At 43.1% G+C, this 27,663-nt stretch overlaps 1 protein-coding gene across 6 annotated transcripts in view; it reads right to left on the minus strand.

Annotated features, from left to right (window-relative positions):
* LOC126515192 (transcription factor SOX-5-like) overlaps positions 1-27,663 on the minus strand; it is a 257,539-nt gene that overhangs the window by 154,960 nt on the left and 74,916 nt on the right. For all 6 annotated transcript variants that reach the window (XM_050164653.1, XM_050164654.1, XM_050164655.1 and 3 more), the window contains one exon: positions 6,590-6,800. In XM_050164653.1, coding sequence (XP_050020610.1) covers positions 6,590-6,800 — 211 coding nt within the window. The remainder of the gene's footprint in view (positions 1-6,589; positions 6,801-27,663) is intronic.

Below are 27,663 nucleotides of genomic sequence, written 5' to 3' on the forward strand. Positions count from 1 at the left end.
CATTTGGGTCCCGGGGAGAGAACTCAGGTGGTCACATGTAGCATGCCTTTAGCAGCGGAAGCCTCTGTCCTCTAACCCGCAGAGCTCTGTGAGGAACACATGAAGAACGCACATTAGTAGGAGGCCAGATGTTTGGGGAAATTTCTCCACTCTTTCACTGTGTCAGCGACAGGGGAACAGAACTGAAGGAGATTACGCATGGTTTTCACCAAACATTTGAAAATTTAGTATGATTACCACAACTCTACTGAGCATAATATTGGAGTAAAATTAATAACTGGCCGATGATTCAGAGTTATACTGGAACAAGAGTAAACTTAAAGGTAGTGTAGCTCTAAATCCCACTTCCTGTGAGACCTGGACCCAACCTAATACCAGCTTCCTGTGAGACCCAAGCTTATCTCTAACTCTCACTTCCTGTGAGACTCAGGCTCAACCCTAATACCAACTTCCTGTGAGAATCAGGCCCAACTCTAACTCCACTTCCTGTGAGACCCAGGCAAACGCTGCGTCATGGAGAACTAAAGATCTGCAATTCTATTACTGATAATTATTTAGCTCCCAGATACTTTCTTCTACAATAATGTTTATTAAAATTTCAAGATCTTTTTCATTTTTCTTCTTCTTTTTTAATGGTAATTTATGCTCAAACAGTCTACAGTGTGGTAAGTTGTGTCCTTAAACACTTCTGGAAGCCTGCACACTTGAGGAATAACGTTTATTTTAGTGAGAAACTGCAGGAATATGGAGTCATGTGCGCTAAAGTGTAGGAGTAAATAATCCACAGTGCAAAATAAGCAAGGTGTGTGTGAGGCTGTGGGTTCTAGACAGAGGGCAATGCCAACTTCGAAAATGGTACTAGGACATCTTTAATCATCAGAATTCTCATCTGAAAATGAGAGAAAATGAACCTAGCGACTGAGGTCATGTGTATGTGTATGGTCCTTCCTGATTCTGACAGAGCCATACACAGAGCCCAGGTACGAAGATCAGACAAACATTTTCAATGAATTTTGACATTTTAAATCACATGTGATAGACACCTGTCATATGTTAGATTATATAATATATAGTACATAATCTAATATATATATAACTTTATGGCTTTCCCCAATAGATCATGAACTCAGTATCATGACAAGGAATCATGTGCCACCAGTCACAGTATCACATGTCATGCCAAACTTCAGTTGCCTTTCCGAAGAAAGGCTAGCCGATCCTACAGACTTAAGCGATACTGCAGTTGAAAGGCCGATAGATAACACTGGGGTTTCCTATGAATTTAGCCACACATATCTGGTAAAAGAAGAAAGGACAGTAATGAACAACATGGCTCAGTGGGTAAAGGCACCTGCCTCCAAGTCAGATGACCTGAGTTCAATCCCTGGAATCTGCATGGTTGAAGAAGAAAGCTCACTTCTGCAAACTGTCTTCAGATCTCAGTACAGTACATGCTCAGACCTGTTCATGTGTGAACACACATGCACACACATACACACACACAATAAACAAACAAATAAATAGACAAATTGAAAAGGATGGACATTTAAAATATGCATGACTAAATATTTTTCATAATGAGAGGCCAAAATTTTGAAAGAGTGAAAATGCAACCCTAGTTTAATATTATAGTTTTTTTTTCCTAAAATTCATTTGAAAATCTTTGAATCCATCATGTGGGAGAAGCCCAGGCTAGAGCAGACAAGAGGTATTATTTCCTCCACCACAGTCCCCTCTGCTCCCTGGCTGGGAGTCTCACCTCCTGGGCCTCCTCTCCTCAGGCCCCCATCCCTGTTGGCTTGCTCTTGGCAGGGGGAGGCTGAAGATAATGTGGTCTTTCTGATGAAATCTGTTCCCCTACCCCCACCCCCACCCCATGAGAGGAAGCCAAGATGTGAACATGGCCTCTCATAATGATTTCACTGGGCTTAATGAAATTTTCATCACAACCTGCTGCTCATTTTAACGGCCTCTGAGAAACAATGGGCGAATATCTGGAGGAGAGACAACCTCTACTCGTGCACTTAGGGCCGTTCCCTGTCTGCTCCCCACTCTTTCCCAGGGCTTTCTCCCTCCATGGAACCACGACAACGGCTTGTTATTTTCCAACCAACACATGCTACGTTCTTCCCTTCGGACTGAATTAGTTTTATCTCTTTGGTGCTAGGTACCGTGAGACCCTCCCTTCACGTGTGTGCGCTCTACCCATCATTGCGGTCCCTTGTGCGTGGGTGAGAAGACATGTATGAGGGGTCAGACACGTCCAGTATCCTCTGATCAGGGATGTCCCAATGGCAAACAGAGCGTCAACTTGCCGGGAGACCTACAATCTCCTAAGATATAATTCCTTATACTTTTCTCTTTGAAAGTCATATCATTTCTTCCTGAATAAGAGCATGGCTCTCTCGGATATACTTTACTTTCCAATAAGTCTGTTGATTGTTTTCATCACGGATGTGCATTCTCGAAAGAGTCATGGAGGCTCATGCCTGCCATCCCAGCATTCGGGACACTGAGGCAGGAGGAGCATCGTGAGTCTGAGCCCAGCCTAGGCTGCATACTGACCCTAGGCAAATGTAGACTACTCTATGAGACCATGTCTCAAAATAACAAAGGAAGTATTTAAAAATGCATATACATTGTTAAAAGGGCAAATAATCAGAGTATGTCTACGGCTCTGGAGATCCAAAGCAGGTTCAAGAAATCTGCATGTGGGGGTGTACAGGCTTCTCCATGCTCTGTCATAGAGACGTTGTTTCTGAAACTCAAGAGGGCAGAAGGAGTCTATATATGTGTATGTCTGTATGTGTCAGTATGCATAGGTGTGTATGTGTGAGTGTGGTACATGTGTGAGTATGGTGTATACACAAACACACAGTTTGCTTGCCTATGCATGCACAGATGTCAAAAGAGGACACCTACAGTCTTCCACTCTCTGTCCTAATTCCCTTGAGACAGAAGTTAGCCTGGTGGCCACCAAGCCCCAGGGATCTTCTTTGTCTGCCCCCTACTGTACTGGGGTTATAGGCATACATGTGGCCACACCTGACCAGTGGCAGTAGTAAAATCAGGTGGTAGGTTCCCACATCTACATAGCAAGTGCTCTTACCAACTGAGTCACCATTCTAGCCCAAACTTGGACTTTTCAATTCTTGCCTTATTCAATTTAAATTCTCACAATCTTATTTATCAACACATTACTTCTTTTTTGAGCATTTAAGTATTTTAAGAGGAAAAAAATACACTAAAGTACATTACTGATAGAGACAGCAAGGAAAGTCTTCTTAACTTCATATGCAGTAATGCTGTTTCCTTGTGCCAACCCTTCCCGTAGGAACATCCATCTTTGCTCTTCTGCCCAGGTAGCTGCTCCTGGTAATTCAGCAGTTCCTGCAGTGATCAGTAGTCCCCTGTATCTTTTGTCAAGTACCGTTGGGTACCTTCTGCTGATATCCTTCCCACAGAGATTTATGCATTGGGTTTAGGCCTGTCCTCTACTGCAAAGTTAAGAGTTCATGTATGTATTGTTAGTCAACCCAACACAGTGGAGGAATGACGATGTCATACACAAAACTCCCTTTAATAGTATCATCTTAAGATGCCCCTTCAAACTTGTGCAGATAGAATGCACAGAACAAACTGGGACTCCTTAGCCCTTATCTTTACATTCAGATTATATCAAAAACTGTGATTTTAAATTAGCACACAAGGCAAACACTGTCCAGCTCCTTCTCTGAAGTGTGTATCGAAATCAGAGATGCACAGATGTAAACAAATTATCAACTAATGGAGCCCATGGTCCTGAAGGCAAACATTTTCACAAAGTCTGAGCAAGTCGAATCTCAAAAGGGATCAACAGACCTAACCGTGGCCCAGGGAGATTTATGGCAAGTTTGCTAGGAGGTTCAATGTTTGACAGTTTCCTGGGAACTTAAAGATCAATGATTGTGTGTATGTTATATTAACAGGTAAAAATTTAAACTCCTAGGGAAACCATGGAAAAGAGAAAAGTAGATCCTGACGGCATCACTTGTGAAATCCTACCACAAACATCCTGCTTTGGGCTGGGTCAGGAAGCCTGGCTCTTAGAATCAAGAACTCAGCAATCACCTCCTCCCACTCTGAATTGATATCCTACTACAAGGTCTGACATGTAAGAAGAAGGAAAACTACTAAAAGCTGTATTGGGGGATGAAACAAATGGAGTCAGTTTGCGAGTGAAATGTTTGTCCGTGTGGGCAGAGTGAACAAAAACTGCGAGAACTGGCTCTGAGGCCGTAGGGCCCAAGGACAGCTCATGGACTTTCTATACCCCATCAGCTAGCAGCTGAAATTTTAAATCAATCATAGCATGGTTATTAGTTATTCTTCTTCTTATATAAAGAGTAATACATGAGCATAAATCTAGTAAAATATATCTAAGGCATGTATCTGGAAACTGTAAGACCTGAGATCTTAATAACTGAAAGAGAGTTTTGGGTGAGAACAGTCAATGTTTTTAAGATATGGCTTTTTCACACTGAGATCTAGAGGCACAATTCATTCTCAGTCAAATTCACATTATTCATGGGATATATGAAAACTGGTTTCAGAGTTTGTGGAGAACAAAAATAGACTCAGACCAAGCCATAAAATTCCCAAGAAAAGGATGAAAACCGGAAGACCGACACTACCCAAAGCAAGACTTCATGTTATGTGAGTTATGGTCATTAAGACAGTGTGGTATTATGGAAAGGAAATTCTAATTATTTGATGGACTCAAACACAGAGGACAGAAATAAACACACAGCAGCTCAGTCGACCACCTTCACAAAGGGCAAAGGCATTCAGCAGACAAGGACCACCTTTCAGTAAATAGTGCTGACCAACTAGACACTCTGATTACACAAAAGTTAAAGGAGTCAGACATAAAACCTAACATTTAGAAGCTTAACTCAGAAGGGTTCCCAGACCTAAAGTACATAATGCAAAATTATAAAGGTGTGAGTTATAGTGTAAGAAAAATGTTCTAGGCTCTCTGTGATCCCTTACACAAACTAAAAGTAAAATTCATGAACAAAATGACAACTCAGAAGCCACTTAAATTAATTTTTTTCTGCAAAAGAAAATACCAAAAATGAAAACACTAACCATAGACTCGAAGGAGAGGTTTGCCAATACATTTCTGATTCAAAACGGGTATCCAAAATATATAAATATCTCTTGAAAATTATCTGTATCAAAATGATTCAATAAACATACAAAAGTGCTTAAAAAGACACGCCCCCAAGGACACAGAGACAGAAAATAAATATATGAAGAGATCTAAACGGTGATAGCTGTTGGAGAACCGAAAAAAAAAAAAAAAACGAGATTGTAGCATAGCTATTTGAATGAACAAAATCCCCAACTAGAACAATGTCAAAGACTTGGAATGGTGTTAACAGACAGGAACCTCCCTTTAGTGATGGCAGGAAGGAGAATTTTGTGATTTTGTGGACACTTTGCAGACAGTTAAGCAGTTCCTTATAAAGTCAAGCAACACCTTCCCATATACTCAGCCACAATGCTCCCAGAGACCTGAAAACGTATTGACTATCACACATTGTACATCGGACACGATTTACATCCCAAGTCCATCTTTTCTCCACTGTGTCTCTTGGTTTGCTCACTTGGAACTTGAAGCTGAGGAAGAGAGCCACTCTTGTGTGCTGAGTGACTTCTGTGCCCCAGACTTCGCCAGGGTCAAATTGGAACAAGTTACCATCTGGATATAACCTTTGGCAGGTTAGCAAAGTTTTTCTCTTGATTTGCTTTATTTTTATGATAAACCCTTGCACGTATGCATATCAAGTTCAGCCTGCTATCAGTAACTGTGAAAGAGTCTTAGAACTAGAACCCAAACAGAAAGAATTCAAAAACCCCAAAATAGGAGGCTAAGTAGGGCTACTTTTAAGTAACTATAATCACATTTTTATGGACTTCATAAGGGGTGGCCCCAAGATCAAGGTGGGATAAGCTATAGTGATGTTTAAAGGTTACAAATGTAACACAGTTCTAAAATGGTTCTTGAGGGGGGAAATTTTACTAGAGATACACGGTGCAGGCTGCAGAAAAGTGACAAGTAGGCGGGTCTTCTGGGCAATGCTGAGACATTCTATTCTTGAACCTTTAAGTTTCACTCAAGGATAAATTACTCATGCATAAAATAAGGCTCACACCGCAACATGAATTCATGATTTAAAAGCTTCTTAGTACCTCTGAGAAGAAAAAGAAAGAGACAGGGACAGAGGGAGAGGGAGAGAGAAGGGAGGGAGATAAAGAGGGAAGGAAAGAAGGAAAGAAGTATAAAAGAAAGGAAGTAAGGAAAAGAAAGAAGGAAGAAAAGAAAGAAAAAAGGAAGGAAAGACAGGAAGGAAGGAAGGAAGGAAGGAAGGAAGGAAGGAAGGAAGGAAGGAAGGAAGGAAGGAAGGAAGGAAGGAAGACTCTTCATAGCAATAGGCTTCTATTTTGTCCAGTTTAAGAATCTAAACCAAACATCAGAACTAGAAACTAAATAAACTCCTTAAACCAGGAAGGGCACGGCCCAGTTTCCTCTTCCAGCCTTTACCTTCTGGCTCATTCTTGATCAGCTCTTCCATCTTCCTCTGCTTTAAGGTGTCCACCACGTCTGCCAAGCTGCCCTTGCGCCGCTCCGGAGTCCCCAGGGCTGTGCCAGACACGGACTCGCCACTCTGTCGCCCACCTTCTTCTGCCTTCTGAGGTGAGGTAGATGAGTTGTAAGGGGCTAATGAAGACATAACTTTATTGCCATCGACTTCCTGGAAGAGAAAGCGGAGAGGGGGTGGGTAGTTAAGATCCGGTAAGGTTTCTTGGGGGATAAGGAGCTGTGTGGCTTATTCCATGTAAAAATGTGACCTGTCACTCTGGAAAAGCAAGGAGCAAAAGAACATTTCAAAAGCATTTGCCTTCACTTTGCAAGACGGCTCAAGAATGAGTCACTGGTTGCTTTACAGGCAAAAACAAACTAGGGGGCCCCTTGCCACAAAGTGAGGTAGCAAGTTCTTAAACTCAATGGCAGTGTAGGTCTACTGTCCTGGCTCTTGTCTGATGGTCTCGGCGGTTAGTACGGCTATTAGACAATTATCAACTGTATTCAACTTCCTGGTGATGCTGTAATGTTTGAACAAATCATATATACCTGTACGCTCTCTTCATCCTCAGCTGACTCCTCTTCATTGCCCCCTAAATGGCACAGGCTCTCCCTTGGTACCCTTCTTAGTCTTTTATGAAAGCCCGGAGATTGGACACTGGGCAGGAACACTGTAAGATTGTCTCTGCGTCTGCTGGAGCCTTCCTCCCGCCACCCCTGGCTTGAAGCCTGCTTTCTGGCCCTCCTCTGTGCTTCACCCCGTTAACCAGTTCCCTGAAGTTTTGCTTCTTTGTAATAATCTGCCCATGAGGGACTCTATTCTTTGTTCAAAAACCTTGTGCTTCTGTCTTCTCTTATCTCTTTTCTCCCAAATTTCAACCACAAATTTGTGACATTTGTAACGTACAGGGTATATTTTGTGCCAAAGATATTTCAGGCATTTTTAAAAAGCAAGAAGCTGGCAGGATAAACAGTTTTCTTACTTCAGGGTTTTCCCTGGGGTCATCGCTTATGTCCATAGTTTTTTAAGTCCCCACAAAATAGAGCGCTATTATGAGCAAAATTGTGTCATCAGAGCCCTGTGTGTTTCACTTTGATTACATGTCTCCTTTGTATAGTACGGAAGGTCTCCTTTAACACACAATCAAGGGTGAGTCAATGAAACCTATATCACACACTATACCTGTGGATGCCTTCCTTTTCTGTGTGAGAGTTCATATCTGACATTGGAAATACAACAAAAGACACTAAAGTCTCATTCTCTTCAAATTAGGGCTAATATTGGCTAGCTTAAGTATAATAAATTGCTTGGCTAAAATCTTGTCATCTCGAGCCTTGGAGATACTGATCAAAATAGTCACTGTATGTTAATACGATTTGAACTAACAGATGTTAGTGGGTACAGGGACATCAGCTGTAGGAGAAATACGTCTGCTGGATAGGCTAAGGCATGCGGAGGAAACAGGACAAGGAAGGAGACGGGAAGGAAGAAAAGTGAGCTAACAGAGTCTTTTAAACTACAATCCAAAATCCCAAATAGCTTAATCCCGAGGAACTTCCTTTCTCCCCATCACAGAACATACCTCTGATACTTCCAGTGAATAAGTTTCCAATGTATGGGTTTAGGATACAACCTACATTATGCAGTAATTACAAGCGCTAGGAGGGAAAAATGCATGCCTACTTTTGGAGTTATTTACTTAACACTCTACATAAATATAAGCACACACAGAAACAGCACACATAGGCTCCCCGGAGTCGGGGCACTGCACGCTTCGTTCAGTAAACTAATAAGAATGCTTCTCATGAACAGCCCACGGTACACAGCATCTACAACACAGGGTGCAGCAGGGAGCGTTTATATTCATTGCTCACCAAAGACTCATTTCATTTTCCTCCACGGCCAAAGTAAACGCACCTCAACTGAGGCTTCACCCCAAGCACACCTCTGTGTACCTGGTCCTCCCATTAAAGCCTGGAGAGCTCGAGAAAGAACACTGCAGCTAACTGAGGACCGCGTGCCTGTGTGTGACGGGTCATCCTGAGAGAGGAAGGCTCCCACACTTGCTTGCCACGCCACTGGGTATAAAAGATCAGAAATTACTTACAAACGAAGGCCCCATCTTATACACCTTGCGTCCCCACACCTTATATACCGGAAGGCGATGTTTTGAACCATATAACCTGTATCAAAGGGTTCTCAAGGTGCAAAAGGGTACCATGGCAGGACGAACTTAGAGGAAATCCCTTAAACATTGTTGCTGCTTCATCACATGGGACTCTACCTTATTGCCACTTCACCTGTCAGGTGACATTTTGCACTGCTAATCCTTCTAATAGGTGGCTGACAGCTGTTTCAGTCTGGGACGCCATTGTTCATTTGCATGATGAACATCTTGCTGGGGAGAGCCGGCTGAGCCTCCAGTCACGAGTGCCTTAGCCCCAGTTTCTTCCTGAGATTGTTTTTGTCCTATGTAAAACATGGCTACATGTTTCTTGTCACTCTGATGGCAGATGAAACCCAGGTACTCTGCTTTGAGAAGCACAAAAGGGCCAAGAGAGCCGAATGAGTCTAATCTACTCCTAAAAATTTGAGGCTAAGTCTCAGGACCTTGCAGACAAAAGCACACAAATGCGAGGTTGGCATCTGAGTGAGTGAATCTCCGAGTGCTTTTTGAGGTCCCTGCCTTTGCTGTCCTCCAGCAGATTTCTCTGACTTATTCTGCGTGTCGCCTCTGCAAACAAGAGAGTAAGGATGGTGCGCTCAACACGGGCCCCTCACTGAAGCACCTTGCAAAAACATGTTTCACTCTTCCTAGAGAGAGCATTTCACTATAAATACTCGGAGGAAAGTACTGTGTCGGGTATTTAAACGTTAATTCAGATAATGAGAAAGTGTTATTTCATTTGAGAAAAGAATTGCATTAATAAAATTCAACCACATCCAAACAGCACTTTATCCTGAGGTTCGGTCTTACAAGATGCATTACCTTACTTAAGTTTTACTTCTATGTATGAAAAGGAAATTCAAACACGGCAGTAAAACAACATTATATTTATATCTCATTTATTAAACTATAATAATAACTGGATAGCTTATTTCGAGCATTTTAAAGAGTCTTATAGGCCTAAATTTAATTTTTATGGTAGGACTAATTATGATTTCCAGTTAATAGAGAAACAAAGAAATGCAGATAGGAGAAAATTACTGGGGTCATAGGAACATTGAATAATGAGAAAACCTAGTGAGCTTCAGAACCCTTGCATCTGACCTTAGTGATAACATGCTTTTTTTCTGAAAAATAAAAATAAAATAATTGCTTGTCTATCATATGGGATCAAGGTAGACCGTCTTCTTCCTAGTAATTATGAAAATGAGAAATTTCCTCTAATATGTTCACCTTCTGTATGAGAAAAATGTTTCCAAATCAGTTAAAGCAGTCCAGAGTTGCAAATCTTGTCCATCCTTCCAGCCAATGAAATTGAAAAGAACCTTTAACACTTAAACAAAGATATGAACTCAGCTTCATTTCCCCCTAACTAGTGGATTAGAGTAAAAATAATAGATTAGCTGTATTTTCAAAGCTACCTACAAATCCTAGCTGTCCCTCTTGTTTCAGTAAACTAAAACTTTAAGCACAAAAGAAGCAACAGAGGCCTGATTGATGATGGATTCAAGTTTCATCAAAACCAGTCTATCAGCTGTGGGGTTACAACAGCAGCAGCGTTGGGGATGACGGAGAGATGAAGAGGTGTTCCGCTAAACACGGCCAAGCTAGCAATGAGCAGGCCTGTAAACTCACCAACAAACACAGAAACAGAACACGGCCAAACTAGCAATGAGCAGGCCTGTAAAACTCACCAGCAAATACAAAAACAGAACACGGCCAAGCTAGCAGTAAGGAGACCCCTAAAACTCACCAACAAATACAAAAACAGAACACGGCCAAACTAGCAGTGAGCAGGCCTGTAAACTCACCAACAAACACAGAAAAAGAACTTTGAAAACCATCTTAATGCCTATTTTGTGCATTTATTCCTTAAACATCTTTTAAAAGAGCAAGAACATTATCGTGACACCTCCTCGGCTTGTTTTGCATCCTTACCCCTTATCATCTACCCTATCAAGCAGAGCAGTGTCGGGGCAGTAATGATCCTCACATAGGCCTTCCCTCATAGGCCTTCCCTTAAATCCATACAGCACTTTCTTTGGCTAACTTTTTCACTTTTATTCTTTTCCTGAGCATTATACTGTGCTTGCTTTCTCTGGGGTTACAGACTCCTGGGAGACTGCTCATGCTTCTCTCCTGAACACAACCCCTATGTGTGCATGTGCACACTCCTGGACACAACCCCTATGTGTGCATGCGCACACTCCTGGACACAACCCCTATGCGTGCATGTGCACACTCCTGAACACGACCCCTATGCGTGCATGTGCACACTCCTGAACACGACCCCTATGTGTGCATGTGCACACTCCTGGACACAACCCCTATGTGTGCATGTGCACACTCCTGGACACAACCCCTATGAGTGCATGTGCACACTCCTGGACTCACACTCATCTCACCACCACCTAGAGAGTCGACTTCCCACTGACTGATTATTCCAGGCATGAAGCTACTCCTAAAATCTCCCACAAACTCCCATTGACAATGGGTTGCTGGGTGGAAAGCTCTGATCTAATGCATGGTCCCAGGAAGCCCATCGTGTAGATAGAAGACGATGTTAGATAATCAATTACTATAATATAAACGTATATATGTGTATGTAAACAAATGGACTGAGCATGATGGTGCATGCCTTTAATTTCTGCATTTTTGGGCCAAAGACAGCTAGATTTATATGAATTATAGAATAGCATGATGAGTTTAGGTCATTCAGGGCCACAAGGAGTCAGATACTTTCTGTCTGTCTGTCTGTCTGTCTCTCTCTCTCTCTCTCTCTCTCTATATATATATATATATATATATATGTGTACATATCAACAATTATGGATAATCATATATATGAATATATATAGAAAAATATATCTGATTTATGATCTATGTATTTATTACCTATATATCATCTATCATGTATCTATCTTCTATCATCGATCAACCATCTATCAACTACATTATCATCTATCTATCTAACATCTATACATGAATTTAGAGAAGGAAGAAACGCTGAAGTTCACACACAGATTTCATTACTTTGCTACACGATCCTCAGAAAACTCTATTCCAAGTCCTGTGATGTACTGCAGTGGCTAATCTTCATCGTCAGCTAGACAGGATTTAGAATCACCATAGTAACGCACTTCTGGGTGTGTCTGTGAGGGCTTAGCTAAGCTGCAAAGCCACTGGACAGGGAAGACTCACTTTGAACGTGGGAAGTGCTGTTAATGGAGCAGAGATTAGGCCTGAATGAGAACAGAGAGAGACAGCTAAGCCCCAGCATTGCTCGCTCTCCCTTCTTGGAATGCAATCACATCAACTGCCTTACGCTCCCACCACCATGACGAACTATTGTCCCTTGACCTGTGACATAAAAGAAACCCTCCTCTCTCTGGCTGTCTCTTGTCAGGTACTTAACAACAACAAGCAAAGTGGTGAATATATACATGCTGGATAAACCTAGAAAATGTCTTCAGCACAGTCCACGTGCACTGTGGGCATCGAATTTACAGCTGGGAGCAGGGCTCCCAGGCTGACAGGGAAGTTCCCATGTTATAAAAATAACTTCCTTACATTGCAGACTTAGGATCCAAGTCAACATTTGCTTGTATTTGGGGGTGCCATATGCAATGGTGAGTGCTCTTTGATTGCTTTTCCTCCCCATGTGGAAAAACAGACTACTGTAGACGGCAGTCCAGCAGGGCAGTGATGCCACACAGTTCCATGCTGGCTTGCATTTCTTCTCGAGCTCTGAGCTGGAAAGTCAGTTGGCTTACACTTCACTACAGAACAAACTATATTTTGTGGTTGGTTTCAAATTGCATCCCACTGGCAGAGATCACCACAATGGACAACAGCTAGCCGGCTTACTGATGGTGCCAAGCACAGGCGAGCTTGTTCTGAAATGCATATCCTTGAACTAAAAATGCAGGCACACCTGGGAGTATCTGACCCAGGTCTCCTGCCTTGCTCCAGCATTCCTACCTCACACACTTGAAAAGGGGAGCCCGGATATGAGATTCAAACAGAGTGATGACCACGGTGCTTCAAGGACTTCTATTGCAGAATAAGATGAGAGTTAGCGGGAGAGGGTGAGTGGCGGGGACCAGCAGCTATCGTGAGGAAGAAGCAGGCCATTAAACGACTGGACTCAAGAATGTGGATGTTCTGGGAGAAACTGGTGGAGGAGGGGAGAGGCCTGATGGAGGCATGGGGATTCTAACTCAGTTCCCACACAGCGATAGCAAGTGCTCTTCCCCTGGAGCCCTCTCCTCACCCCCAAGCCTTCTTCCTGGCCTCCGTTCTACTAATTTCACAGTAACAGAATGGAGAATCTGAGACTGATTTCACAGCAACAGAATAGAGTCTGAGACTGATTTGTTTTTGTCAACAATGCATTTTGATAATAGGCTGCCTTTAGAAATGTGACAACCTTTCCCTTAATGTATTAATATTCATAATGTGAAGATTAAACAATGGTATATATGATATCACTATCATCTTTACAAAATAGCTAAATTCTTGCAAATGGAAGGGGTTTAAGAATGAACTTTCCTGGCCAGGAAGATAGCTCAGCTGGGTAAAGGATCTTGCCATAAAACCTGAGGACCTGAGTTCAATTCCCAGGAGCCACACAGTGGAAGGAGCGAATTCCCACAGTTGCCCTCTGTCTACACAGCCATCACACTGCCCGTATACAATGAATAAGTATGTGTAATAAGAGGTTGTTTATAAAGAATGAGTATTCTAGGGATCAAGAAGAGAGGCCACACTGGGAAAGGCAGTTAGGAAAACATCTAGTTTTCCAATCAAATACTGCAGAAGGGGTGACTGGTGCATCCTCTCCCGATATACTCCTTCATGATCACATTTGCTGGGAGCCCAGAGATGCTACATCTGGGCGTGAAATTGTATGTTTTCATGTGCCCTGCAAACCTCTTAATAAGTAAAAGCGGCTTTTAGAAAAGTGCTAATACATTAACTAATAGAACCTGTTAAAAAATAAACAGAAGAAGATGATGATGATGATTCTGTGCCCTACAGCCTCATCACCTCCTGCTGAAGATTTGTCCTCTGGGTCTCAAGATCGCACATCTCTTGGACATGCCCCGAGGACTCTAAGACTCTCCCTCCAGGACTGCAGGGCTACCACAAGCTTCCTCTACACTAGAGAGACATGACTACACATACTCCTGTGTTTCCATGGAACATTTAGCCTGTCAGAGAAGTTCCTGTTTCTGACAGCTAGAGACCGAATGCTTATCATACGCCCCACTTCTGTAAGAAGGTTCTAGAGCAGTCCTACTACAGCTGTGGGTAAACACAACTAAAAACTCATATGCATCTGTGAGTCTGAAAATGAGGCTGAAGAATTGTCGTAGTTTTGGTCTGTGTGCTCGTGTTTGTAGTTACACGGGTATAATGAAGATGGGGACATTACTTGCTTTTATTCCAGGTAGAGTAGACACTAACTGAATAATGCCAGCCAGCTGGGAATTTGATAGCTTTGATTTTAACTGAAACAATGTTTAATGCGCAGTAAAATATCTGTGGGCCCTTGTCCATGCAGCAAACTCTTACAACATCCAAACAGTTTCATTCCATGCTTACACAGACTGGACTGGGGTTATTGTCCGAATGTAATTTAGGCTCACATTGAAAAAATATTTTATTTTATGTATATGAGTATTCGCCTCAATGCATGCCTGTATACCACATACAATATCATGCCTATGGACAACACAGGAAGGAGTTGTGTTCCCAGGAACTGGACTTACTCATACTTCCATGTGAGTACTGGGATCTGATCTCAGGCACTCTGCAAGAGCAGCCAGTACTCTGACCACTTAGCGGCCTCTCCAAACACTCAGACTCCTTTGATAATATATCACTTGTGCAACACACACTAGAATCTCTGGTTAGTTTCCTGGTTTGTGATGCTGACATTTATTGCTACCCTTTCTGGACTTAGGATCACCTAGGAGACTGGAGAAGCATACTGTGTGTGCATGTGTCTATGTGTGTGTTTCTGTGAATATGTGTGTGTCTGTGTATGCATCTGTGTGTGTACATCTACGAGCGTCTGTGTGTACGTGTCTGTGTTTGTGTGTCTATGTATGTGTGTCTGTGTGTGTGTTTATGTGTGTGGTGGGTGTCTATGAGCATGTATCCGTGTGTGTGTGTGTGTGTGTGTGTGAGAGAGAGAGAGAGAGAGAGAGAGAGAGAGAGAGAGAGAGAGAGAGAGAGAGAGAGAGAGAGAGAGAGAGAGAGAGAGAGAGAGAGAGAGAGAGGTTGTAATGAGAGACAAACTCTGAACATGGGTGCCCACATCCCATGGTTGAGGTTCCATAGCTTAGAGAGACAGAAGAGACTAAGAAGACAGCTTCCCCTTCCCGCCTCCCCTCCTGCCTCTTGCTTCACCTGTTACAACGGTCTGAAAACTTGAGTCGGAATAAGTTCTGCCTCCCTGACATTTTTTGTTGTTGTTGGTTTTATCGTTTTTTGAAACGACAAGAAGAAAAACTGAAACATTTTCCACAGTAAGAGATAATTCATATGTATACACATAGATACATATGCAACTGATGTTCAGAATTTAACATTAATAAAAATATGTATATGGAAAAACTAAAAGATACTAGAGTCATGTATTTTGTGGGGGATGCTTTGTGGCTGGGAAGGAGATGAATGTGGAGGTCAGAAGACAATCTGAGGAGCTGGTTCTCTCCGTTTGCCACGTGAGTTCTGAGGGTGACCTCGGGTCTTCGGCAGCATCTACCTTCACCCACCGACACTACTTTATTTTTAATAACCACTTTTGTTCATTTAACAAAAACACTGGGGTCTGGGGGCACTTCTATGGTATACATGATTGCCTACATGTGAGAAACTCTGGTGAGTCCTAAACCCCCTGAAATTCATTGGAATCCTGACTCATTCAGCCAAGTTAGGGTAATAAAGGAATCAGTGTAGAGAGTACGACCCCAAACGGTTCAATTGCCATTGTTAACTGAGGCAAATTCAGTGCTTTTTGCTTGCTTCGTGCAGGAGGATCCTCAGTCTTAGGTTACCGTGGCTGTATTAATAAGACTGTCTCAAACAGTCTGCTTCTCAGGGGCTCCTGCAAAAGGTACCCCACGCTCTGCCTGGGAGCAGCCTTCACGCTGCCACAGACACCACTGCACTGTGGCCCGGCCGCTCACCTGATCTTCCATTTCAGGGTTTCCTATGAACTGATGAATCAGGAAAGGGATCAAAAGAGGAATGCTTAGTGCCACTCATGACAAAGAAAGCTTCTAAAAGCCGAATTCTGAGGGAAACCTCAGGAAGAGCGCGTTATTTCTCACCAGTCCACAAGGCCAAGTAGTGGGTATGCTGTATTTTTATCTTCTGACATTTTCCTTTCCTTCTCTGAGGTAGGCATATCAGAATTCCTCTTTCTTCATGAGTGCTTCAGGAACTCTTCCATACTAATCCTAGGCTCCTCTATACTATTAGTAGAAAACCCAAGAGCAATGTGAACAAGGGCAGAAACCCCCCAACCCTCCATTCCTGTCTGCAACATGACTATAGCTGGTTAAGGCGCTGTTGACCTCAGTAGATGAGGCCAACTCCGGAGCCTAAAGTCCGTTTATTCTCACACCATCAAAGGCACCCTCGCTTCCCGTTCTAAAGTGATGACGGCTCTTTTCCTAAGACACTGGACAGCTCCAAGCAGAGGGAGTCTATGGCTTTGAAAGGAGGCTTGGGCATGAGTGAGTATTCATTGATTAGAGAGAATTAAAGCTCAAAGCTTCACAGTTCAGAGTTTACACATAATACAGAGACAATACACAGGCCATACACTTCCACACAATTGCCCAAGTAAATAAATTATGCATTTGTCCTATAAAGCACAATGTCCTGCGTCCATCTGAGCAGGCACGTCTGCCACCCTGGAGCAGGAACAGTCACTGACAAAAGCACTCACTCGGCAAAGCATTAGGTGTCCAGGAGCAAAACGGTCTTTACAGGGTTTCCGTACGCGAGATATTTTTTTATCTTATTTAGCCTTGTAGGCCTAGAGTTTGTTGATTTTTTTGGGGGGTGGGAGGTGCACTATCTTCTAAGCTGTTAAGATATTTTCCTCAACAAACAAACTCTTTACATGCTCAGTAATACTTCAGTCAACATGACTTTCCCTTCCGGAGTTAACGATGGCTGTTCTGAACGGTTTTGTGGACTATAACATTTTATAACTCACGAAGAAATTCCATGATGAATATGTGATTCCTCCTTCACGTGTGAGGAAATTACGGTTTCTAGAAGTTATTACTTTAAAAGTGATGGAAGAAAATGGAAAAGCAGAAAATTAAACCCAAGATCCAACGCGAAAGCCCATGTTGGCTATCCTTCAGCTACCTTGCCTTCCTCGGCTGACTCTGGTGCTGTGACGTGTGCCAAAGGTACAAGGAAAGAAAGCTGGTGTTCTCTCTCCACAATTAAGAATTCGAGAGGCACTGAAATCAACATGAAGCAATTTGCAACTGTAACAACTGTTAAGTGCTGGTTTGTACAGCAGCAACCTAGAGGGGGAACAGGGAAGTGCTGAGAAGAGAGAACGCTGAGACTTAGAGATAGGGAAGCTGTGTTACAGCCCCAGGTATGCTACTCTGAGGTTGCTTATTTAATATTCTCTTTATCCTGTGAGAGTGGGAACATCTTAGATTAGTCACCGTGCATCTTGCTATTAGTGTTCAATAAATACAAATTAAGTTAATTATGAATTTATTAAGTTTTTATGCACAGAGTCCTTTGGTCTTATGAGAAATAAATAGAGAGGTCTTCTGGTCTAGGCTGGTAAGAGATAAACAGAAGAAAACACACAGGGCTGCATCATCTGAGCCATCTCACGGTGTTTGTCCATTATAACGAAGGAGGAAAGGACCAATAGGAAACAGTCTGCCTACAATGCAATGGCCATTTCATGAAGCATCCTGAGGGATAAGCAAGAGAGTTCAGCAGGACCCGGCAGGGGATAGAGGACATTTGGAAGAGATTTTCTGGATGAAGTGTCTTAGGAAGATCAGGCAGCTGTGGAGGGGAAAGTGATGTGGGGATAAATGGGGAGTGATCGGCTCTGTTGTATGGAAAACTGACCATACAATACTCTGAGAGTGACCAGAGAGGCTTACGACTAGACGGTAGCTCTGGGTGTCGGAAACGGCCGCTTATTTCACCCGTCACCTGGAATTACCCAGTGCCTGGAGCAAACAAGTTACAACCAACACCAAGTTCTTTCCAACCACACATGTGTGAACTGTTTTGTTCACGCCCCTCGGTACACTTCCATTCCACCTTCCTCCCCTCCACATACCACCCAGGAAGGCTTCCTTCTGGATGCACAAGGCTAGAACTATTCTCCATAGACACAGATACTTGTAGGCAGGGTTGTAGGGCACCCTTCCCAGGCAGGGGTTAGGATGTCAGAACACCCGAGAGAGGTTGGTTGTTCTGTTGGTAGTTAATTGTTCCAGGGGGAGAGGGTACACATCCATGGACTTGTTACTGTTCATATATATTTTACTTTAACCGTGGAACAGGAAAAACAACTTATTATTTGCATTTCTAGATCCTGAAGAGAATTGGAAGCGGGCAATGAGCGGCGCTGGCACACTGAAAGTCAGTTCATAGAAATGGGCTATAGCCATGGCTCTTGCCTGTGAAGCAGAAATAAGACCCATGATATGGCACAAAGCGCGGGCAGTATACATGATTCCTGAAATAGAGCCAAGGCGCCTTTGAAGGGATGGGCTTTGTTTGGAGAGTGTTTTGCTTTGTCTCGTGCTTTTTCTCACTTGAGATGGTGCCCCATGCAAACCCAGATCAGCCCCAAACTTGCTATGCATGGAAAGCAGGCTTGGTTAAACCTCCTCTTAATCCTGACCCACACCTGCACTCCTGACACTACAGGCATACACTTCCACCGCACGTTTTGTCTGTTGCTGTTGTTCTTTGAGACAGGGTCCCATATAAAAAGAGCCTACATTAGCCTTTAATTCACCATGGCTATTCTAGACCTGGAAGGGATCTTCCTGCCTCGGTCTTGTAGGTACGATGGGCACCATGTCCAGACCTAAAATGTAATAGTAAATACACTTCACTAAAGCAATTCATTACTTTTTACTAAATTTTACATGATTCTAGTTCAGTTATTCATCAGCGCTGACTTTCTGACAGTGGTAACACAGGTTTGAAACACCACGTGTTCTCAAGCAGGAGGTCCGGGCAGTGGCCTAATTGTCAGATGGTAAAGTGTGTCATTGTGTGCAGTATGACAGAAGGAAGGTGAAGAGACGAGGTTTGTGAAATGAGGATGCAGGAGCCAGTGAAGAACGGGGACCCCTTTCCACTCACATGCCTTCAGGCTGTATTCCCAGGGCCGGGAACTAATGGCCAAGACCTCTTCATGGAAACCAAAAGAAAGAGAGTTGTAAGTGGGTTAAAAACTTCTGCTCCCAGAATTTGGATCTGCCATGTAAATTTAGGGATGTTTATCCATATTATAAATTGATGGAGGAAGGTCATTGGTTAATTATAATAAACCAACTGCTTGGCCTCATAGCTTAGAACATAGATGGGAGGAGTAAAGAGAATAGAATTCTGGGCGGAAGAGGAAGTGAGGTCAGACTCTGCTCTGCTCCCGGGGAGACCCGACAGCTCTGCTCTCTAGAGCAGAGACACCATGCTCCGCTCTCCTGATAGCTCTGCTCTCTGAGGCACACGCAATAAAGCTCCAACCCAAGATGGACATAGGCTAGAATCTTCCCGGTAAGCGCACCTTGGGGTGCTTACACACATTATTAGAAATGGGTTAGAACAATATGTAAGAGCTATCCAATAAGAAGCTGGAACTAGCAGGGCCAAGCAGTGTTTAACAGAATACAGTTTGTGTGTTGTTATTTCGGGCATAAGCTAAACAAGCGGCCGGGGTGTTGGGGACGCAGCCCCGCCGCTCCTATTTCAGCAATAAATCAGACTTTGAATGTTAAAAGATATATAGAAAGGAAATACTCTTAATTTACCAAACGTACTGTGTTTGTGCATGTATGTGTGCGTTTTATGTATGTGGTTTTCTTTGCAAAGAAAAAAGTATATAGTAAATAATGAATATCTATGGATTAGCAAAGTTAAGAAAGTAATGGAAAAATAAGAAGGATTTTTAACAAATTATGAGTAAAATACTTCAGTAACTCCAGATAAACAGAATAAAACAGATAAAAAGACAGCAATGTTAAACCACAGAAGTCCAAATTGCAAGTTCCTTATCCTTCCCAGTCCCTGCCACACAGCTCTTCCAAGTGTGGCCCTGCAGCCCTCTGCCATCTGTCCGCCCACACAGACACTGGACGCTCATTCGCACTCTCCAGAATTTGCGCGTACTCTACTGCTGTGAGTGTTAGTGTCGGGCCCACAGGTGTAATGAGAGGTGTTCGGGCAAGTATCTTTTTCTCCCCACTACTACATTACATCATTGGTAAACACATACACAAAACACTTAAATCTTTGGTGTGAAAAGAGACAATAAATGATTTTGTACTTGAGACAGGTATTTGTCCCCACCGCGCCCCCCCCACCCCTGCCACACACAATTCTACTTGACTTCTGAATGGCCCAATACTTCTGATGTACCCCAGAGTGACCCAGTGCAATACACAAGAACCTGCACAAATGCCAGCCCAAGTTGAAGACATGTGTTCCCCCTGCTTGCTACACCAAGAGGACGTAGGCTTGATCTGAGAGCCTCACTGCTTGTCAAAGGAACAGAGTTTGGTCATTTTCATTGAGGCGTGTTTGTGTGAAGCCCAAGTCTCAGGATTGGGACCAGCAATACTGTCCTGCTCACCAGGGCAATACTGAGACAATCCACACACTCAGGCCTCTTACAAAAGTCCTTTGCAATCCGTTTGTTATATTTAGCGACATCAAACAGGGAGATGTGATGGGAAAGCTCCCATAGAGCACCTCGGGACCTGGAGAGTCGGCAGGGGTGAGCGTAAAGGCAGGATGCTGGGTGGAAAAGTCAGCCTTCGTCTCCCTAATTAATAGTTTTACAGTACGCTTTTGGCTTTTCCATTATTTTCTCCTCAGTCCCTTGGTTCCCACAGACGTGTACACATACATGTATATATTTCATTAAGAAGAAATAAAAGGGTTGTCTTTAGTTAAGATGTTTCCATTCACAGAGACCACACATTTAAAAAATAAATTGCCTGAATAAATTCAATTATCTAGAGGAGCAGAGGAAATCACATGCAAATGGCATTATAGGCACGGGCCATGCCGACAGCTTCGTGTTTATTTTTATTGTCTCACTCAGTGGAAGAGAAAAAGCTGTCAAGAATGTAACATCTCTTCCCTTTTAAGGGCCCGATGTCTCTGGGGCGGCAAACTGTGTGAGCAATAATTCTGAGAGAAGAAATTTCTACGCTTCTGCAAAGAGCCAGCTCAGGCTCTCCTCACTCAGTGCCAGCGTGTAGGAGGGGCCTGGAGACCTGTGTGCATTTTACCTGCCTAAACCAAAGGATCCCACCTATCTGACAGGGGTCTGGGCAATGAACACTGAGGATACCAGAGGCAGTAGTGAAAACCTTTAATCCTACCCCGGAGAGCAAGGATTGCCTCAAGTTTGAGCCCGGGTAGGCTCACATGGCAAGACTATCTCAGAAACCAAACAAAAATTTAAAAATTAATTAAAATGGAATATCTAAGAAAATGAATAAGTCACATATATTAGCCTAAGATGGGAATGTCAGTTCTGGCTTTTAACACCAGCACTCTAACTAGATATAACTTTATTTAAATGATTAAACGGGCTTTTATTTTCTGATGAACAGGGTTTAAATGGATATAAATTTATTTGTTCCTCTTTTTCCTCTGTTCTTTCAGGATGACAAGAATAAATGAAGGAGAGTTGGGCTGCCTTGACAGGAGCTCTTGCTAGGACTCTCTGGCTTAGCCCTCAGAATTTCTATGGTACCTGGGGTCTCAAAGCATGAAGATCCTGAGGCAATGTGGCACGTGCCTGTGTGTTCTGGCCAATTCCAGATTCACTCATTCTGATCCCTCACGGAGGAGGGTGAAATTCTTACCCAGTGCCACAGTGCCTCCGACATCCTGGAAGTGAATAGAGCCTTGTGCGTGTAAATGGCTGTGAATAGCAGGTCTGTGCAGGGGATTAGCCGCGACCACAGGCTTTCACGAGTGAGATGGAACAGAGCTGGAAATGACCTGGAATGAACAGCTTTCAACGTTTCATGTGGGTCTTGTCAGTTCCAAACCGACGGCTTCAATCACTGCAAGCCTTTCTCCCTGGGCTCAGGACTCTTCCCGGGGCCACACGCACACGGCTCTGGTGCAGTAGGGCCTGGGCATTCCTTGAATACACTTAGACCAGAATGTTCTGTCACAGTTCACCCTCAGACGCCATTGGAACCCGAGAAGATGCTGAAGAAGATGGCAGAAACAGTCCCGATGGAAAAGCAATTTTCGCGAGCGCGTGGGGCTTTGGGAGGCACTTTCTCTGATCTTCTCCAAACAGAAGTAGGATGTGTGAAATATTGCCGCTTCTTTTATATGTAGAAGTGGAGGTTAAAGTCGGGCTCTAGTTAACAAACCATTTGAATCTGCATGTCTCCAGTTCCTCTTGATGTACTTTTAACCACTGTGGTGCACATATGCTCACCATCGTGAGCCATCTAATTGTATTAACTTCATTGACCTTAATCTAATTTCTAAGCAAAGTTTTATTAACCCTCCCAATGCCGTCTCTCCATCCTGCTGCAGGCTGTTTCTAACGTTTCCCTTCGGTTTTGCAATGCGCTCATTAACATATCCATTTTCCTATGCTCTTTTTAATTGACAGCATTTTACACTTCTGCTCTTACGACTTATATTTCCAAGTAAAAAACTAAGCGATTCAGTCAGATTTCTAAATAGCATTCTGAACATTTAACACTCCCTAGCCCCCAGCCCTGGTCTAACACACTCAGCAGTGAAGCATGTTCACAGCATTTGTGAACCTACTTTTTGAAAAGCATTATCCCAGGTCCTAGAAGGAATGCAAACGTTGTGACGGTCAGATCTAAAAGCCTCAAAATCTTTGAACACAAAAACAGGGTTTCTTCCCTTCTCTTTACGGGCTGCCCATCCTTCTCCCAGGAAGAGCAAGTTGTAACCTTCAATGCTCTTAAGCGAATTCAACAGGGAGCTCCTACTTGACATGGATGTACATCTTATCTTCCTAAATACTTCTCTCTCTCTCTCTCTCTCTCTCTCTCTCTCTCTCTCTCTCTCTCTCTCTCTCTTTCTCTCTCTCTGCTCTGTCTCTGAAATTACCTTGATGTTGTACCACTGAAAGGTCTTTCTGTGACCCCTTCTTGGCTTCTGAGAAGACTGTGGAGATCTCCGGATGGCACGCACACTCGTACACACCTACTCTCTGCTCGGCAGTCACATGAACTCATAGCTCCTGGCTTTCCCCAGACCAGGCTCTCCCTAGCTTTTCCGATCCTTGTCCTTTCCAAGAAAATGTTAAGCTTTGGTAGTCTGTGTTTGATCTGTGGGAACTTGTAAGTTCTCAGTAACTATTTGCTTAGTAAGTATCTCTTGAGAGATGAACAATTCCAAATCTGATCTCTAGGCAGAGAATGAATCACGTTCTTCCAGCTGAATGTGTATCATTTAAGCATCCCCAGAGCGCAGACAGATCCATAAAGCAGTGTGCAGCAGAATGCCGGCTCCTGCCTGCACGACCTGCGGACTGGGGTTGATTCCCTTCTCTCTTTAGAGGCGCCCATTTTCTCAGTCAGGTAGAACTGAAACTCAAACCGCATTTTAAGTCAAGGGCAAGTGTTCAGACCTGGCTAAACATTCATTTTCCTCACACAAAATAAGAGATGCCGGTCTAACACAAGGGTTAAAATTTCGTAGATCTGTGCTCACTTACTAAATGAGGACACAAGCAGACAACTTCTTTACTTCCAGACTTTTATCGTCCTAAAATTCCTATCATTCCAGCCTTTAAAACACACACACACACACACACAAAACATGTGTATTTACAGAAAGATAAATTAGGAATCTGTACTATTTGCTACTGCTGAAATGGAAGAGCCATCAAGTTATGTCCCACTGTGAAGGCATGATTTTTTTTCCTAGGCAATAGACAAGGATATATCCTACTATGAGTGCAGATCTTTAAATTGTACTCTAGTACTAGCTAGTGTAATAACAAAACAACAGTAAATAAATATTCTATTTATGAATACATTGTTCACATAAAAATTGAGAGTTTTACAGCAAACCACAAGTCCATATTAGACATAATTAAATAAATGCCAAACAGATACAAAATGAAAATTCAATTTCCATTTGTGCCCCTTTTGGCCTCGCTCCTCTCCTTTATTCTTCTTACATTCTTTTAAAGACTGTTTACAAACTCTGACTGTGTTAAATGTAAGATGGTTTAATCAGATTTCCTGGTGACTTGCGGCTCCACTCAATGTCACTTCGAGGAAGGACTAAGTAGTCGGGCTTCCCTTCTGTGGAGTCTCTAAGCTGCCTAACTGGTTCTAAGATTTGGTCCCATCTGACTGGCCGGAACAGAGTAAATAACTTTACCTCTGGGCAGAAAATAGACTGCTAATGTTTCAGTGAAAGCATCAACTGTTACGTTTTCATGTTTGAGTGAGGAGAGGAAGCAGGGATGCTCTTCGCTTTTCCCGCTCTTCCTAAAATCTTTTCTTGTGCATGAGGTTGCATCTGTAAAATTTAACTCCGACTTCCTTGGGCAAGCACTTTTATGATATATAGCAGACAAGAAAATAAAGTCCATCTGATTCTATTTTGTAATACTTACTTTATATGTCTCACTACTAATAAGCTGAGGAGCTGAGGGCCGATCTTAAATTGAGTGTTTCTCTCTCTGCCTTTCCCTTGCACAACAAGAGAATCCTGGTTCAGTTTCACCTCTGAGGATAAATGAGGTGTGGAGATTAATCTAGGACAGACTTTTCCAAAACACTAATTCAGGTCTAAACTAAATCGCATATTATTATTTAATCTACGAAGTGTGATTTTAATGAAGTCACTTGTAAGTCTAAAGCCCTTAATGATTTGCTGACAATTTGACGATCAGTTCCAAATTTGTCTAAGAATTTATAGCTCTTCAAGTTTGATCTTCGTGGATGTTGTTTTAAAGAGTGATCTTTATTTTTAATTATATATGTGGGGGGGGGGCGGGGTACTCCTTAGTGTAGGTGCTGGCAGAGACCAGAAGGCGTTGGATCTCTGGGAGCTAAAATTACAGGAAGTTGTGAGCTGCTTGAGGTGGGTGCTGGGGACAAAACTTAGGTCATCCTCAAAGGCAGTGGATGCTCCTGATGGCTGAGGTGACTCTCCAGCTCTCCGCTGACATTTTAAACTTAGTCCCATTAGAACACGGTCTTCTAAGTAATGTCTGCTGTTACTGGCATTGTCACCAGATTCTAGACTTTCTACCTCCTGTACATGTCTGCAAAATAGCACTGATGGTGGCTCTGTGGAAGACTACAGGGTTTACCTGGCGCAGTTAGCAATGGCCTAACACAGTCCTTAGTCCTCATGTCCTCCCACTGAACACACACTCCACAACAACTCCCACTGAACACACACTCCACAACCAACTTAAGTTGCTTGCTGGTCCACACATGTTGTTTCAGTCCCCGCCCCCCAAACAGACAATACAAGTTTTAGCTAGAAGGCCACAAAACCTCTGCACAGGATTCATTGCCAGTGGGTGCTGATTTTAGTTGTCTGCTTGGAATGTTTGCATCCCCAACTTGCCCTTTCAAACCAACACATCCTTGGAGATGTATTAAATACCTTAGTTTCTGTGGATGCTCGGCTTAGCCCCCTCTACTAGTGTGCCTCTAGGGGGCGTGGTACTGCTCTGGTCAGATCTGTCATGTGGAGGTGCACACTGAAGGTATTCTATGGTCCTCCAAGAGGATGATTCTGGAAGCAGCCGACCTCAGAGAAACCGCCTGAGAATATACACAGGAAACCCTCTGTCTCAGCTGATGATCTTCTCATGACTGAACTTCTGTACGCCAGCAATGCTAACCAGCTGAGAGAACAGGTTTTATTCACTGTGACATTTCCCTGGAGGCTTATCCCACATTGTGTTGGCACTGGGGACGGGACAGACACCCTTCTACTGTGCTCCTCTGGTAACATGGTGAGCTCTCATTTGTTCAGTCAGAAAGCAATGTCCTCTCCCCCACCAACTCCCATACGTGGCAGGGATCGCCTCAAGTTTGCTTCTTGGCACAGAATTGTCATGGACTCAAGTATGGCTTTTCAGTTACTTCAACTTTGCTACGACATTACAGGCGCTCGGTGGATTTAGATATGCCTTTCTCATGTAGGTATTGAACACATTTTTGTACATAGGAGGTTTTCAATAAGCACAATTAAAGTGGACTTCTTCCCTTCTCTATCATTGCTGGAAGAGAAAGCTATTTAAGCCGTAGGTGAAACTTAACCTCCTCCTTCACCAGCATTTTCTTGCAATATAAGTCAGGGTCCAGGTCACTGACAGAATACAGCACCGGAAGTAACGGGGGAGTGAGAGCTAAGCATAAAGGTTATATAAGGTTAGGGTGTGGGGGGGGGGGGCAGGACTGGAGAAATAACTGGAAATAGAAGGAAGAAACAGTTCTTAAAAAATCTGTCCTGGATGAAGAGAAAGTTGAACTGTTGCTTGCTGATTTCACACACGGTGGGAAGCCCTGTGGGATTCAATTAAAATATTATGGAGATGGAGGAGGGAGGAAGGCACCCGCAACAAGGGCCCCTCATCTCTAAGGATGCTTCCTGTCTCTATGGAAGGGAAACTGCTCCCTGGCTGGAGCCCAGAGGCCTTCCAAGTGCCTAACACTTTTCCCCTACACACACACACAAAAAAAGCCTGACTCCATGTGGTCTGCTTGCAGGGAGGCGGGCAGGTAACAATGCAAACTGCAGGAAGAATGAAAATCCAAGACAGTCTTCAGTCATAATCACACATAATAGGTTCATATTCTCCTTCGGAATGTATGCATATGTGAAAATACATATAGATACACATATGCTCTTAGCACAGGGAACTGGAACAACCCAACTAGTTAGGCTCCACCAGGTACTCCACAGAGATCCGCTTCCATTGTCAAAGACTCCAGTTGGTGGATCAAGGTTCACACCAGCAGACACCCCACCTGCTTTTCCCTCTGTTATGCAGATCTGATACTCGGGTGTGAAAATGGGACTTGGTGCTAAACTTTCCTCTTCGTGGATTAGGCTCCAATTTGAGCATTCTGTGTTCCTATTCTCTTGCTGGGACTCTGGGCTTGGGCTGATCTTTCAGTGTTGCTCCTTATGTAGGATTTGCTCTGAAGTAGGGCCCTCCCTTCAGCTGGGGTGCATGCATGAGGCGCTTCACTCACTACAGAAATCTCTTTCTAATTATGGGGATCATATGGAAATCCCCGTATCCACCATGGAAATCTGGTAGCTGTTCCAATGGAACAGAAATACTTAACTATTCAACATTAGATGAAGGGTCTTTTAAATGAAGTAAAATCTGGAAGGCATATATTTTCCTGAAAAAATAATAAACAACACCTTTGAGAGAAATATTTAAAGAAACCAAACACCTATGTATAGCTCACATATTAAACCAAAACATTTCAAATACAAATAACCTAGTTTGAGCTTTTATTATGCCGGTCCTTGATTTTATCAGCATGTCTGAACAAACTGTTGGGCAAGCATGAGAGGATTAAAGGGATATACTAAGAAAATAGTATT

Source organism: Alexandromys fortis, unplaced genomic scaffold (assembly GCF_014885135.2).
Source record: "Alexandromys fortis isolate MF-2015 unplaced genomic scaffold, M_Fortis_MF-2015_v1.1 scaffold_153, whole genome shotgun sequence".
In the NCBI taxonomy this organism is placed as follows: Eukaryota; Metazoa; Chordata; class Mammalia; order Rodentia; family Cricetidae; genus Alexandromys; species Alexandromys fortis.